Below are 15,630 nucleotides of genomic sequence, written 5' to 3'. Positions count from 1 at the left end.
AGCTCAGAAAGAAAGTGAAGTCTCCAGAAAAGGAACTTAAAGATATGGAAATATGTGACTTAAATGACAGAGAATTCAAGATTGTAGTTCTGAAAAAACTCAACGAGATGAAAGAAAACAAAAAAAGGAATTTAATGAACTCAGAAAGACAATCACAGAACAACATGAGCATTTTACGAAAGAGATTGAAATTTTAAAAAAGAACCAAAGAAAATTTCTGGAGATTGAGAACTCAATAGAAGAAATTAAGAATGAAATAACCACCTTAGGTAGTAGAGTTGACCAGATGGAGGAAAGAATTAGTGACATCGAAGATAGAAACCTGGAAATGACACAGATGGAAGAAGAAAGAGACTTGAGACTTAAAAGAAATGAAAGAACTCTACAAGAACTTTCTGACTCCATCAGAAACAGCAATATAAGAATAATGGGCATACCAGAAGGAAAAGAAAGAGAGAAGAGAACAGAGAATATATTCAAATAAATCGTCAATGAGAACTTCCCAAACTTGTGGACAGAACTGGATTCTCGAATCCAAGAAGCAAATAGAACACCTAATTACCTCAATCCCAACAGGCCTTCTCCAAGGCACATTGTATTGAAGCTGTCTAAAATCATGGACAAAGAAAGAATCCTCAAGGCAGCCAGGGAAAAGAAGACAGTAACCTACAAAGGAAAGCCCATTAGATTATCATCAGATTTTTCAGCAGAAACTCTACAGGCCAGGAGGGAGTGGAACCAAATATTCAAACTATTGAAAGAGAGAAATTATGAGCCAAGATTAATATATCCAGCAAAGATATCCTTTAGATAGGATATCTTTCATAGGATATCTAGATAGGATATATAGGATAGGTATCTATAGGATAGATATCTAGATAGGATATCTTAAGATAGAATATCTATCCTTAGGAGGAATAAAGACCTTTCCAGACATATAGAAGCTGAGGGAATTTTCTAATACATGACCTGCACTACAAGAAATACTAAAGGAGGCTATTTGACCACCATCAACAGCGACAATTTGTGGCAACCAAAACATAAAAAGGGGGAGCGTAAAGTCCTGAACCAGAATATGGGAATGGAGAAAATAAGCGTGCTGATTAAAATGGAATACTCTAAATATCAAACTTTCTTTTACATAAACTTAAGGGTAACCACTAAAAAAAAATCCAGAACTGAAATATGTACTGTAATAAAAGAAGAAACAGAGGGAAACATCATAGAATACCACCACACAGAAATAATAGACAACAACAAAAAGGCAAAGAAACAATGGAGACACAGTCTTACAAGAAAACTAAAGACAGAATGACAGGAAATCCTCACATATCAATAATCACCCTAAATATAAATGGACTGAACTCAGCAATAAAAAGGCACAGAGTGTAGCAGATTGGATCAAAAAACTAAACCCAACCATATGCTGTCTCCAAGAGACACATCTCAGCTACAAGGACAAGCATAGACTCAAAGTGAAAGGGTGGAAATAGACACTCCAAGCAAATGGCACCCAGAGAAAATCAGGTGTAGCCATAAAGATTTCTGATGAAACAGATTTCAAGGTGAAAAAGATAACAAGAGACAAAGATGGACATTTCATAATGGTAAAGGGGACTATTCAACAAGAAGACATAACAGTCATCAATATTTATGCCCCCAATCAGGGAGCACCGAAATATACTGAGCAACTACTAACAGAACTAAAGGGAGAAATTTACCAAACACAATTATACTAGGGGACTTAAATACATCATTGACAGCTATGGATAGATCATCCAAACAGAAAATAAATAACGAAATAGCAGCCCTAAATGACATCATTGACATATATAGAGCACTTTATCCTAAAACATCAGACTATACATTCTTTTCGAGTGTACACGGAACATTCTCAAGGATAGACCATATATTGGGACATAATATCAACCTCAGCAAATTTAAGAAGATTGAAATCATACCAAGCATATTCTCTGATCACAAGGCTTTGAAATTGGATATCAACTGCAAAAAGAAAGCAAAAAAAAAAAAAAAACACAAATACATGGAGAATAAACAACATACTTTTAAAGAATGACTGGGTCAAAGAAGAAATGAGAGGAGAGATCAAAAGATACATAGAAACAAATGACATGAAAATATATCCTACCAAAAATTTTGGGATGCAGTGAAAGCAGTTTTAAGAGGGAAATTTATATCACTACAGGCCTATCTCAAGAAACAAGAAAAATCCCAAATAAATAACCTCATGTTACACATTAAAGAACTAGAAAAGAAGAACAAGTGAAACCCAAGTTCAGCAGAAGAAAGGAAATAACAACAATCAGAGCAGAACTAAATGAAATAGAGAACAAAGAGACAAAAGAAAAAATTAAAGTGACAAAGAGCTGGTTCTTTGAAAAGATTAACAAAATCGACAAATCCTTGGCTAGACTCACTAAGATAAAAAGAGAGAGGACACTAATTAACAAAATCAGAAATGAAAAAGGAGAAGTTATCACGGACACCACAGAAATACAAAGGATCATGCAAGAATACTATGAAGGACTATATGCCACCAAATTCAATAACCTAGAAGAAATGGACAAGTCTTAGAAACATATACCCTTCCAGGCTGAACCATGAAGAACTGGAAAATCTAAACAGACCGATCACCAGTAAAGAAATTGAATCAGTCATCCAAAACCTTCCCAAAAGCAAAAGTCCTGGACCAGATGGCTTCACTAGTGAATTCTACCAAACCTTCAAAGAGGATCTAATACCAATCCTGCTCAAACTCTTCCAAAAAATTGAAGAAGAGACAGTACTCCCTAACTCATTTTATGAGGCCAACATTACCCTGATACCAAAACTTGGTATGGACAACACAAAAAAAGAAAAATACAGACCAATATCTCTGATGAGTACAGATGCAGAAATCCTAAACAAAATTCTAGCAAATTGAATGCAACAATGCATTAAAAAGATTATTCATTATGACCAAGTGGAGTTCATCCCAGGGGCACAAGGATGGTTCAACATCTGTAAATCCATCAATGTGATACATCACATAAACAAAAGAAAGAACAAAATTTGTATGATCATATCAATTGATGCAGAAAAAGCGTTTGACAAGATACAACATCCACTTATGATTAAAACACTTAATAAAATAGGTATAGAAGGAAAATACCTTAACATAATAAAGGCCATCTATGAAAAGCCCTCAGTTAATCTCATAATTAATGGTGAAAAACTGAAGCCCTTTGCTCTACGTTCAGGAACACGACAGGGCTGTCCCCTATCACCTCTGCTTTTCAACGTAGTGTTGGAAGTCCTTGCCAGAGCCATCAGGCAAGAGAAAGAAATAAAAGGCATCCAAATTGGGAATGAAGAAGTTAAATTGTCACTCTTTGCAGATGACATGATGCTATATATAGAAAACCCTAAAGACTCCACCAAAAAACTGTTAGAAACAATCAAAGAATACAGTAAAGTTGCTGGCTACAAAATCAACGTACAAAAGTCCATTGCATTCTTATATACTAACAATGAAATCTCAGAAAAAGAAATACAAAAAACAATTCCTGTTGTAATTGCAGCAAAAAGAATAAAATACCAGGAATAAATTTAACCAACGATGTGAAGGACCTATATGCTTAAAACTATAAGACATTTTTGAAAGAAATTGAAGAAGACACAAAGAAATGGAAAGACATTCTGTGATTATGGATTGGAAGAATCAACATAGTTAAAATGGCCATATTACCCAAAGCAACATACAGATTTAATGCAATCCCCATCAAAATCCCAATGGCATTTTTTAAAGAAATAGAACAATCATCAGATTTGTTTGGAACCACAAAAGACCCCGAATAGCCAAAGCAATCTTAAGAAAAATGAACAATACTGGAGGTATCACACTCCCTGACTTTAGCTTGTATTACAGGGCTACAATAATCAAAACAGCATGGTATTGGCAGAAAAACCGACATGTAGGCCAATGGAATAGAATTGAGAACCCAGAAATAAAACCACATAAATATGGACAGATAATTTTTGACAAAGAAGCTAAAAACATACAATGGAGGAAAGACAGCCTCTTCAATAAATGGTGCTGGGAGAATTGGATAGCCACGTGCAAAAGAATGAAACTGGACTGTTATCTGTCACCATGTACCAAATTAATTCAAAATGGATCAAAGACTTAAGCAGAAGACCTGACACAATAAACTGCATAGAAGAAAACATAGGTACTAAACGTATCGACCTTAGGTTCAAAGAGTATTTTATGAATTTAACTCCAAAGGCAATGGAAGTAAAAGCTAAAATGAACGAATGGGACTATATGAAACTGAAAACTTCTGCACAGCAAAAGAAACCATCGACCAAATAAAGAGGCACTTCTGATAAGGGTACCTCTGATAAGGGACTAATATCCAAAATATACAAGGAACTCATGAAACTCAACAACAAAGATACGAACAACCCAATTAAAAAATGGGCAGAGGACCTGAAGAGACATTTCTCCAAAGAGGACATACAAATGGCAAATAGACATATGAAAAAATGCTCAACATCGCTAATCATCAGAGAAATGCAAATAGAAACCACAATGAGATATCACCTCACCCCAGTCAGAATGGCTATCATCAACAAGACAAATAGTAACAAGTGTTGGAGAGGCTGTGGAGAAAAAGGAACCCTCATACACTGTTGGTGGGAATGCAGACTGGTGCCGCCGCTGTGGAAGGCAGTGTGGAAGTTCCTCAAAAAATTACAAATAGAATTACCATATGACCCAGCAATCCCTCTCCTGGGTATCTACCCCAAAAATTTGAAAACATTTATACATAAAGACATGTGTGCTCTAATGTTCATTGCAGCTTTGTTTACAGTGGCCAAGACATGGAAACAACCAAAATGTCCTTCGATAGATGAATGGATAAAGAAGTTGTGGTATATATCCACAATGGAATACTATTCAGCGTTAAGGAAAGATGATATAGGAACATTTGTGACAACATGGATGGATCTTGAGAGTATAATGCTAAGCGAAATAAGTCAGACAGAAAAAGCAGAGAACCCTTTGATTTCACTGATATGTGGTATATAAACCATAAACAACAAAAGAACAAGACTAACAAATGAGAAACAAAAACTCATAGACACAGACAGTAGTTTAGTGGTTACCACAGGTAAGGGATGGGGGAGGGAGATGAGGGTAAGGGGGATCAAATATATGGTGATGGAAGAACTGACTCTGGGTGGTGAACACACAATTGGATTTATATACAGAATTGTACACCTGAAATTATGTAATTTTACTAACAATTGTCACCCCAATAAATTTAAAAAAAAAGAAATAGGTGGTAGTTTTCAGGATGTGCATAAAATAATTATCTATTTTCATTTTATGTTTTATCATGCATACATTTAGAATATCTGTAATTGCAAAGAAGAGAAAAAGTCTAGATGTCTGCCTACCGTTTTCTCCCTTACTATTGATGTTATCATTGTATTATTTAAACCAATTTTTTAACTGATTTTATTATCAAATTTGTATACTTTGCTTTGTACTTTGACTTGTAGCACAACTGACACATATACATCACCATTTTGCAGGGGACACTAGTGGATGGGCAACTATGTTTGGCACAATCCATGGAAATGCTGATGAAGTGGCATTCACGCAGGAGTGCTGTAAGTGGCATTGGGTCCAAGCATGGATCAGCTTGCAGGCACCACGGTTTGCAGTGCATGGATTCATATGGAGATTGTGATCGATTTCCTTTAGATTTCCATTTTTGTTCAATGTATTTTAGTGGTCAACTGGTCTACTGTCTGGTTGGGGACTGAAAAGACAGAGAGGAAAACATGACATGCTCCATTCATGTTCATTTTATGTATTGGGCTACGATTGCAAGCATACATAGCTAATGAATAACTGTGAAAAATAATAAATATCTTATTGCCTTTAATTACTTTCTTCAATAAAGGTACTGAACACCAATTACTTTCCAGTCCCTATGCTAGGCAGTGAGAGTCCAACGATAAGATGTGTCCCCAACCCACACCTACCTCACATCGTAGCAGGAAAGACAGATCCTTACAGAAGCAGGAATGATGCAGTATTAGTGTTCAACCAGGGGATGGTGTTTACAGAAAGTAGGTGGAAACCCATTGGAAGAAATGATGGCTCTGCCACGAATGGGGAAAGGCCCACAGAAAAGATGACATTGAGATGAACTTGGAAGTCCTTCGACAGAGGGAAGGGTAAAGAGGTAACAGGATGATCAGAGAAGCAAGATCAGCAAACATGGGGATAGGAAGGTGCAGCATGTGCTTCTCAGTGCCTTTTACAGTGGTGGGGAGTGCCTGGGGGCGGGGCAGGAGCTGTATCTAGATGGGTGGGGCCCGCCCATTAATGGTTTTGGGTGCACTTTGGAGTCTGGCCTCTATCGGTAGATGGAGTTATGTCTATGTATAGGCATATATGTAATAATACTATATTACATGTAATATACATAATGTATGTACACTCAGACCTAATTATGTAGGTGTATGTACAATCAAATACGTACATTAGTATGCATATATATAATGTATGTATATCTATTAAATGTTACATTAACAGTATATTATGCATTCATAATACCAGGTTATAATTACCACTTATATACTTTATTATACACAAAAATATCCTATATAAAAATTAGAAATTAGAGTACATCAAAGGATTAAGAATAAATATAACTGCAAGTTCTGGTATCTTCTTCCTGAATGAACCACAATGGGTTGCCCTACACACAGCCTGTTGTGGAGATCGCTGCCACACGCGTGGGCAACCATTGAAGGTAGGAGCTTACTTTTCTTTATTGAAGAGGAAGAAGCACCTCTAAGAAGTGTACGTGAGGATGACACTTCCATCGGAATTGTAGAGACTGGGTTAGAACAGTGGTTCTCAACCTGGGACAACTCCCCCCACCCGCCGAGAACATTTGACAATGTCTGCACAGTTTTGGTTGTCACCCCTGGAGGGAGGCAGGTTACTGCTGGCAGCTAGAGGGGAGTCTCAGGGTGCTGCTGAACACCTTACAGTGTATTCAGTGCACAGGACGCCCCACAACAGCACAATCGACACAGATGCCAATGGAGCAGAGGCCGAGGGGAAAGAACGTGACAGAGATAGCAGTTATTCTGCTTTTTGCAATGCTCCAGACCAGTGTTAAGAACCTATTAGTATGAACAGATTACTATCAGTCGTAGCACCATTGGGAAGAGTAAGGTACAGATTGATGCAAGAGCCATTTCAGAAGAATCCACAAAGCTTGGGGAGGTGCCTGGCCTGCAGGTGAGGGAGTTTGGCACACAGTTCTTGTTTAGGTAGCAGGTCCAGCTTCGACGGTGTGGAATTCTTTTATGGGTAAATACGAGTGTCCAACCACAGGTTTTCAATCCAATAACGCAGCCACTTGTCTCGATGTCAATAAATATTGAAGTAAACATTCTAAACTTGTCTATAGGAAGGAAGTGGAGCTAATTAGCATAAACCTATAAACAACATAACATACTTTCCAAAAATTTATACACTAGAATGTACCTTTTGTACTATGCAGGTACTCAACACAAGTTTGCTGAATTTACTAAAAGTCGGTAAAATTGATTTTTAAAACAAAGTTTGGATGAAAGTATTATAAAAGAAGCAGAGCAATTAGAAATAACTTATAGTCAGATTTAAATAAATAATGATAAAGTTAGAAAATTGGAAATAACTCTCATTTTCTTAGCTCCATCAAAACACATCTCCACGGGATCAGAGGCAATATCAAATGCTTCATAAATATCTTCCCCTGCCCCAACACACGTGACTGTCCCATGGACCAATCTGGCCAACTTTCACCATATTTTCTCACCCCTTTACATGCCATTATCCTAATTATTATGAAGATTCCTTCAGAGTACATTTGAAGCCTGTTTTTCCTTCTGCATGCTTCCGATAGATGAATCTTTGGTTTTCTCACCTTTGTATCCTCTCTGTACCTTTTACCTTCCCCTTTAACTTCCTAGTTAATGAAAAACAAAGAACCAAAATGAGAGTGCATCTGACTTGGTTGATTTTAATAAAGTGCAATGGTGGTTATGGCAGAACCTGCATCTAACTCTTCTCACAGATCTAAGAGAAGTCTGAAAGGGAAAAATAATTGAATTAAGTTTGAATCAACGAGCATTTATTGAGCCACCTCATTGTGCCATTCGATTAAATTGAACTGACTTAGCTACACCCATTAAAGATTTACTCAAGCAGATTGTTTCTCATCGAGGTGAACTTCATCTTGCTTCACTATTTGCTTTTTCCTATTTAAACATTTCTGTGGTTTCTTTCTAATCACTTGTTAAATGCCTCTGAAATGACCTCTGGAAGCTAGAACTGAGATGAACACATTAATCTGTATTTGACTAGGAGAGAATTCTTATTTGCTTTATGATGGGCTTGAATTAGTTCATTATTAACATATAAATGTTATACATTCGGAGAAAAGAGAGCAATGTCAGTTATCAGAGATAAAGTCATCATTGAAGCATTTTTTGCCTAGTGACATCTTCCTCCTTTTGCCCCCTAGTTCTAAACCAGTATCCACAAGGCTGTGACTGCAAGGAAACTGAACTGGAGTGTGTAAACACCGGCTTACGGTCTGTGCCCACCGTGTCCAGCAACACGACGTTACTGTGAGTAGAATCCAAATCTAGATATTGGCCCCTAAAGTCCTTGGAAAATCTGCACCTAATCTGCATTTGTTCTGTTTGATGCTAATCTGCATTTGTTCTGTTTGATGCTACTTGTACATTAAAAAAAGATAGAAACTCTCTTTAAAAGCACCAGCCATGAGAGAATTCTGCATGCTACTTAAACACTGTATGTTATTATACATTAGCCAGGTATCCTTTAGCTCACAAACGTCTGCAGTCTGGATTTCTTATTTTCAATTGCTTTCTGACTTGTGTGTCGTTACTAACATGGCAGTACTATATCGTTAAAAATCAAACTTAAACAGGGAAGAATTCTCATTCTATCTCCTTGTTAATAGTGGTGATTTGTTCAAGACCACCAAGGTAGAAGAGATCCATGAAGCTTTGGGCATGTGTTTCTGTATTTTACATAATGTTTTGAGAGCCTCTGGAATCTATTGTCCTACCATAATTTGGGCATGCCTGAGTGGGTTGGGATGCTTGTTGTTTGGGATTTTGTTTGTTGTGTTTTGTTAGATTATCCAGAGAGTAAAAGACAAAGGAAACACACTTTAGATGTTCCAGTCTATTATACTAACTGGCTAAGCTGGTCAAATGTCTGCAAGTTGCTTTAATTTTGCTCGATGGACTTTTCGTTATCATGGGAGAAATTCCCCCAGTAACACGTACCTTTCCAGACGTGTGCTAAGTGGCATGCAAGACAATCAGAGACTCTCTTCTCCAGCATGCAGCTTCTACGTGAGAGTTTGGTTGGTTGTAAAATCCGTAATGAAATCTGCCTTATCTGTTATTGTAGGTCTCTTAAGAAAAATAAAATTCACAGTCTTCCAGATAAAGTTTTCGTGAAGTACACAGAACTTAAAAAGATGTAAGTAGATATTAAGAGTGTTTTTATGGGAAAATCCTGGTGATGTTTGCAATCTAAAAGTACAATGAAATATAAAGTTGATTAACTTTATCATTAAATTTTTTTTCTAAATGTAATTAATATTAGAGAACAAAGCCTTAAAAAGTATATTATCTTTCCATTTCATAATTTAGAGTAAATTGACTTTATTTAAACTTTTTTAGAGTTAAATTACACTTGAGATGAAGCATCTCAATAAGAAAATACAGAGTTCCATGCTTTTCCTCCAGATCATGTGGAAAATGACACGGGAGGTTCAGAGACACTAGATGTACCTTTGAACTTGGAAGAAGAATAATAACACAAAAACGCTGAAAAGAAAGATCAGATAGGAAGGGGACTGTCGCCCAGGATGACGGGAGCAAATGCAGTCTTAGTGAAAGCAGTGATATTAGCATACCCGAGGAAAGAAAATGTTAACAAACAAGGTGCAGGCAGCCATGAAGACGTAGTAGTCAAGGAGAAGCAAAGAGCCAAGATGCTTCCAGCATCACCCAAGAAAGAAATCCAGGGTCTGGGACATAGGATCCCTTGCAAGGACCTCTACTGGGGGCCAGGAGTGGACTGTCCATCTCTACCATGATTTGCATGAACCATCTTTTGACACCAACCATATTAAGATGGAAATTCTCTTTGTTTTGATTCCTCCTCACCAAGCAACCATATAATGACAACATTCACTTCTCAATTTATTTATTCATATTGAAGTATTTGGGGAGTTACCTTGCATAGGGAATAAGAACACTGCTATTAGTGGAATGGAATACCTCCTACTTAAATAAAGAAATTGAGATTATTCAATGTCTTAAGCACTTGGTTACTGTGTGTCAGTCCCCTGAGCCCAGTCACTCGAGGACAATCAAGTTTTACACTTGCCAGGAGGATCTTTAGACGAGATTTGAAAATTACCAAGGTAATACCATGAGGCCCCGTGGCAGGACCATCATCTTATTGTTTGGTCCTTCAACATTCAGCACAGAAGAGAAAGTATCTAGAACTGTGACACGTTAACATCCAGAAATATAAATAATCTGATCCTTTGCTGATAGTGGACCAACGCACTTGGTTTGAAATACCATCAGCAATTCTGTGTTGTTCATGAATGCGGGTACAGACTCCCTCATCCAAGAAAGGAAGTCACTGGCGGAAGGTAGAAACTTGTGTGCCTGGAGGTAACCCTGCTGGGGTTTGATTACGGCCTCTGCAAATCCCACCTGTTGTCAGGACCTTCACCTCACCCTGGAGCCTGCGGTCGTGTTGTCATTGCCACATGGGAGTAGCTATGCATTGGCTCTTGATTCCCAGTCTCCTCTAGAGAGGAAATTCTACCTTTACTACTGCTGGTCTTACTGGAAATTCTTAGATTCACATCTTATTCATTCTATGGATCAGTATTGTCCTTATGCTGCCTGAATAATGCTCAAGGGAGGAAAAATAAAAGAGCGCTAGCCAAAAGGAACAAAAAAGGTTCATGTTTTAGAGTAGCTATTTAAATGGTATTATCTAGAGCAGAGAAATTCTACGAATTTTGAATTAAATCTTATTATTCATGAGGTAACTAAAGACTGTGACTGTTAAATGATTTATCTAAGATCCACAGCTAGTTAGTGGACAAACCAGAATTAGAGCCCATTATCTTCCGGTGCTCAATGCAATGTTTATTTTACAATAACCAGAAACCAGAGATAGAAAGAAGTTGTTCTAACATCTAATTGAATCTTCTACTAACATAGCCTGTCTCTCCCCATGCAATATACTTCCTTCTATACCTTCTGCCACCTAATTTGAGGGAAGCTGACTTCTGGGGAGGCAGAGGGATCACTACAGGATCAAACAAAGAGAACAGACTTCTCAGGCCACGTTCTTTCTTCAACCACTGGTCCAGGCCTTTATTCTATGTCAATACTTATCTTTTGTGGTATCTGCTAGCCTACTGAAGGGCAGATTATGGAAGCACTCATTTTGATATTTCAGGCCCAAATTTTTCCTAGTGGAAAAAAGTAGGAATTAACTGTAATTAACCAGATCAGCAGGAAATGTCTCCAAGTAAACGTTTAACTCTACTTTGTCTGAGAAAACTTAGGTACAACATCAAAACCTGATATCAGCCAGCAGGGGTTCTTTCTATGCAAGCTGCGATTTGGTGCTTTCTAGGCAATTTGATTCTCCTAGAGAGTCAGAGAGAAGAGATTATAGACTCCTATCAATAAATATTCACTAGGTGTTTATTATATGCAAGGGACAGCACAGGGGATAAAACACAATTCCTTATATTTATATATCACTTTTTAAAATCTATAAAGCAGTCCAACATTCGGAACTCTCATTTGGACTTTGGTCCTCCAAGTCTGTGAAGTAGGGCAGACATCATTAGACCCCTTTCAGGAATGAGGAGACCCACCCTGGGAGAAGAGAGGTTATTTTCTTAGTCAGCCAGTTGACAAGTCTTGGTGCTTGGCCTCAATGCCCAACCTTTGACAATGGTCCTTTGGAAGTTCACCCACATGGTCCAGTCTGAGAGTATCGCTACAATCAGTGATGACATCCAGTAACTCAGCTTTCACCTGAAAACAACTCAAGTTCTTTACAAACATTACTCAGATACCCTAGAGCAGCTCATAAGCTCAGCAATCCTCCCTTAAATCCCCTCTCCTCTCATCCCCTTTCCTCACCTCCTCCTGCCACTTCTCCCAAACTCCCAGAAAAATCTTCTCCAGCCTCAGCCAAGCCCATCCCTCCTCTCTTTCTACTCTTACCTTTTTCCTCCTAACTCTGCATTACAATAGCCCAAATAACCAAAGTATGAAACCCAAACTATCCCCAGGAAGAGGTGAGAGGGAAAGAAGAAATTAGATGGACAACCCAGAACTCTCAGAAGCAGACAGCAGGAGGTTCAAAGCTGGGACAAACCTCATGTTTATTCATTCCTTCAACAAATCTTTAATTTGCCAGGCACTGAGAATACAGCAAAAAACAACACATATGACAAGCCTTCTCCTCATGGAACTTAACTTCCAACAGAGAAAGATAGACAATAAAATTTAAAAATAGTCTTAGATAGTGATTAGGGCTATGGAGAAAACTAAAGCAGGAAAGGAATTAAAGGATGCTGAGAGAAAGAAATTTCCAATAATATGCTAATAAACTGTGTCCTATCACATATGAGTAACTTTATTACTGCCCAAGGTATCCTGAGGCTCCCCCTCATCCTGAGGTTCACCCCATGAGACTGACCAGAGCAGACCCAATCGGTCTTGTACACAACTCTTCAGATATTAAAAACTGGTGGTCAGCCTGAAGCCCCGACAAGTCTCTTCTCCAAGCAGCCTTGAATCTTTCAATTCTTCCCCAAAGGCCCTTTTCAAATCTGGTCACCATTCTGGTCACACCACTCTGCCTTGTGCGTAATACCTAGAATAAGCATAATACGATCGCTGTGACACAGCCCGGATGGAACAGGAGGAAGCCAGCAACCCTTCCTTTCTAAAGGCCATGGCCCCTAAGCTTACATTCGCTCTTGTGGCCACTTCATCCCCTTAACTCCTAGTGCTCATTCCTCTAAAATTCCTAATTCTGTGCCATATGTGTCACTGCTAGTGACGACTTCTCCATCCCACGCATGTGCACTGGAGAGCTACCTGTGGGTCCCTAGATGCATTCCTATTCAGTTTCATCCTGATGGGTTCAGCAGACTGTGAAGATATTTTTTCGATCATTGAAGGTAATTCACAATTCCTCCTAGCATTCTGTCATCTGAAAATATGATGCACCATGTTTACCCAAGTCACAGAGTGAAATATTGACAAGGACTGTGCCAAATCGTCTTCCCAGATCCCTTCACCACCATCCTTCAGATAATGTAAATTTTTCTTTATTTTGTCCATAAAAACATCATAAAACCACTCAGTCGATGCCTGATAGACATATAAGCAATGTCAGTCACGTGTTTTTGTCTGATTAGTCTCTCAAAGAAGAAAATGAAGTGGTGTGACTGCCCCATTTCTCGTGAGCGACCCTAGTCTCTTTCTCTCTGAGGTGCCTATAAAGAAGCATAACAATAGCCTGTTCTGTGATCTCACCCCAGACCAACGTTGAACCCAACGACTGCAGCTTGTGAAATCTCCTTCCCTTTTTGAAAAATCAGAACTGCATGTGCCATCTTTAATTTTCCACCTGCACTTCCTATGTCCAGATTCCTCAGTTACTCATCATGACCCAGTGTTCTCATTTCCGCGTTTCTCAGGTTCTAGGAGAAATCTGCCAAATCAGAAGGCTTTAACTCATTTGGATTAACATGTTCCACCATTGTGGACTTTCACACCCCTGCTCTATGTCCTTTCTATTCGCTTCAGTCCCGAGATCATCATTTTTGGCTGAGAAGACAGGAACTATGTAGGAATTAAGAATTTATATTTCTATACTATTTGATAATATTATAACACAGATCCCATATAGCAGGTTTGGACTTTCTCTTAACATTTTCTTGTTTCTAAAATACAACTAGAAATACGTTTCTATTGCACACAGTATTTGTCATTGTCTGATTTTTGAACATAACTTAAGTCATTCTTTCAACATTGCTTTCATCTTTGTGAACCCCTCACATTCATCCTTAAATGTTGAAGAACCCCCTTACTGACCACCATACCCTCCTTCGGAGTTGGACAGTCCTTGCATGTACCAGGTGCCACCACCACCACCACTCCTCATGGTTGCATGTGTTGAAACATACATGAGGATCAATGAGTACTTGTTGAAGAAATGATGTGTAGAACTAACATGCAGGACTAAAGAGAACCAGAGGAGAATAAACTAACATAAACAGTAACATTCAAAGTATATGGGGAAGAGAGTACCAGGGCAGTTTGTCTGAAGGAAAAGGGTGCCCACAGGAAATGATGGCGCATATGATGGAGAGATCATTGAATCATGATTGTAAAGCCTCTGAATGCCAGGCTAAAGAATCTGGGTTTTATTCTGTTTGACCAAGGAGAAATCATGCATACATATGTGTTTTAGATTGTTTTAAGCTAATAAAGTTAATATTCATTCGTAAGTTGTATTGGGATTTTCTTAAGAGATACCAAATTTAACATTAAGTGACTCTCTGGTCTGGAATGCTCTAAATATTCATAGTGGAGTTGAGGTCATACAGGCACCCAGAAAAATAAATTCCTAAATCAAAATAAAATTTTGATTGCCAGATGCATAAATGTTCAACTTAACTGAATGCTTTTTTTGTATTGATCAGCTTATTCATTCTAATAATCTTGTAAAATATCAAGCCTTTCTAACTTTGGGGGGAACAATTTAAGATGACCTTTAAGAGAAATAAAATATAATTTATGAGATTGACTATAATACTTTATCACTGCTACCATGGAAACTAATAGTAGTTCCCTTCATTGTAACATAAACCTTGTACAAATTAGGAATTCCTTCTGAAACTGGGTTCTCATTCAACACAATCATTGGCAACACAATGTAATTCAAGGAGTCACCTGACTCACGAATACATAATGTTACATTAAAAATAGCCTATACACACGCATGCCATTAAGGCATATATTTGCTTTAGTTTCAGGTACATAAATTCCTGGCGTTTTCTGCTTGAAAAGTCCTGACAGCTGAAACAGCAGGAATTCATGAACCAGTAAGTTATTCACAGAAAAGCCATTCGGTGTAAAGTATATTAAATGGACTCATATCTCATATCTCAGACACCACTTGCCAAATTGTCATGTTTTTAAATTCCCTTGCATATTCACCGAACTACCATCCTGCAAAGAAGAAAGCAGATACCAGAGGATCGAGTTAAAATTCAATGGCCTGCGTCTGAGACAAGGGACTTGGGACTCCAGTTCTTCCTGGGGTGCCAACAAGCTGACTACATAGACTAGAGGCTCTATTACTTAAGGAGTTGGAGTCTTAGCTCATAGCAATGAAGGCAGATAGGCTGCACACATCAGTGAGATGTGCAGATCTGATGCACA

The 15,630-nt window shown here is 38.1% G+C and overlaps 1 protein-coding gene across 1 annotated transcript in view; it reads left to right on the top strand.

The window, feature by feature from the left end:
• The window catches only part of RXFP2 (relaxin family peptide receptor 2), a gene marked incomplete at both ends in the record, with an annotated part of 60,016 nt that overhangs the window by 19,418 nt on the left and 24,968 nt on the right, over positions 1-15,630 (top strand). Inside the window, 3 exons of the mRNA XM_081046026.1 lie at positions 5,605-5,682; positions 8,604-8,709; positions 9,527-9,598. Of these exons, the coding sequence (XP_080902152.1) occupies positions 5,605-5,682; positions 8,604-8,709; positions 9,527-9,598 (256 nt within the window). The remainder of the gene's footprint in view (positions 1-5,604; positions 5,683-8,603; positions 8,710-9,526; positions 9,599-15,630) is intronic.

Source organism: Rhinolophus hipposideros (assembly GCF_964194185.1).
Source record: "Rhinolophus hipposideros genome assembly, chromosome: 4".
In the NCBI taxonomy this organism is placed as follows: domain Eukaryota; kingdom Metazoa; phylum Chordata; class Mammalia; order Chiroptera; family Rhinolophidae; genus Rhinolophus; species Rhinolophus hipposideros.
Note: the sequence above shows the minus strand (reverse complement) of the source record. Positions and strands in the feature narration are given on the sequence as shown.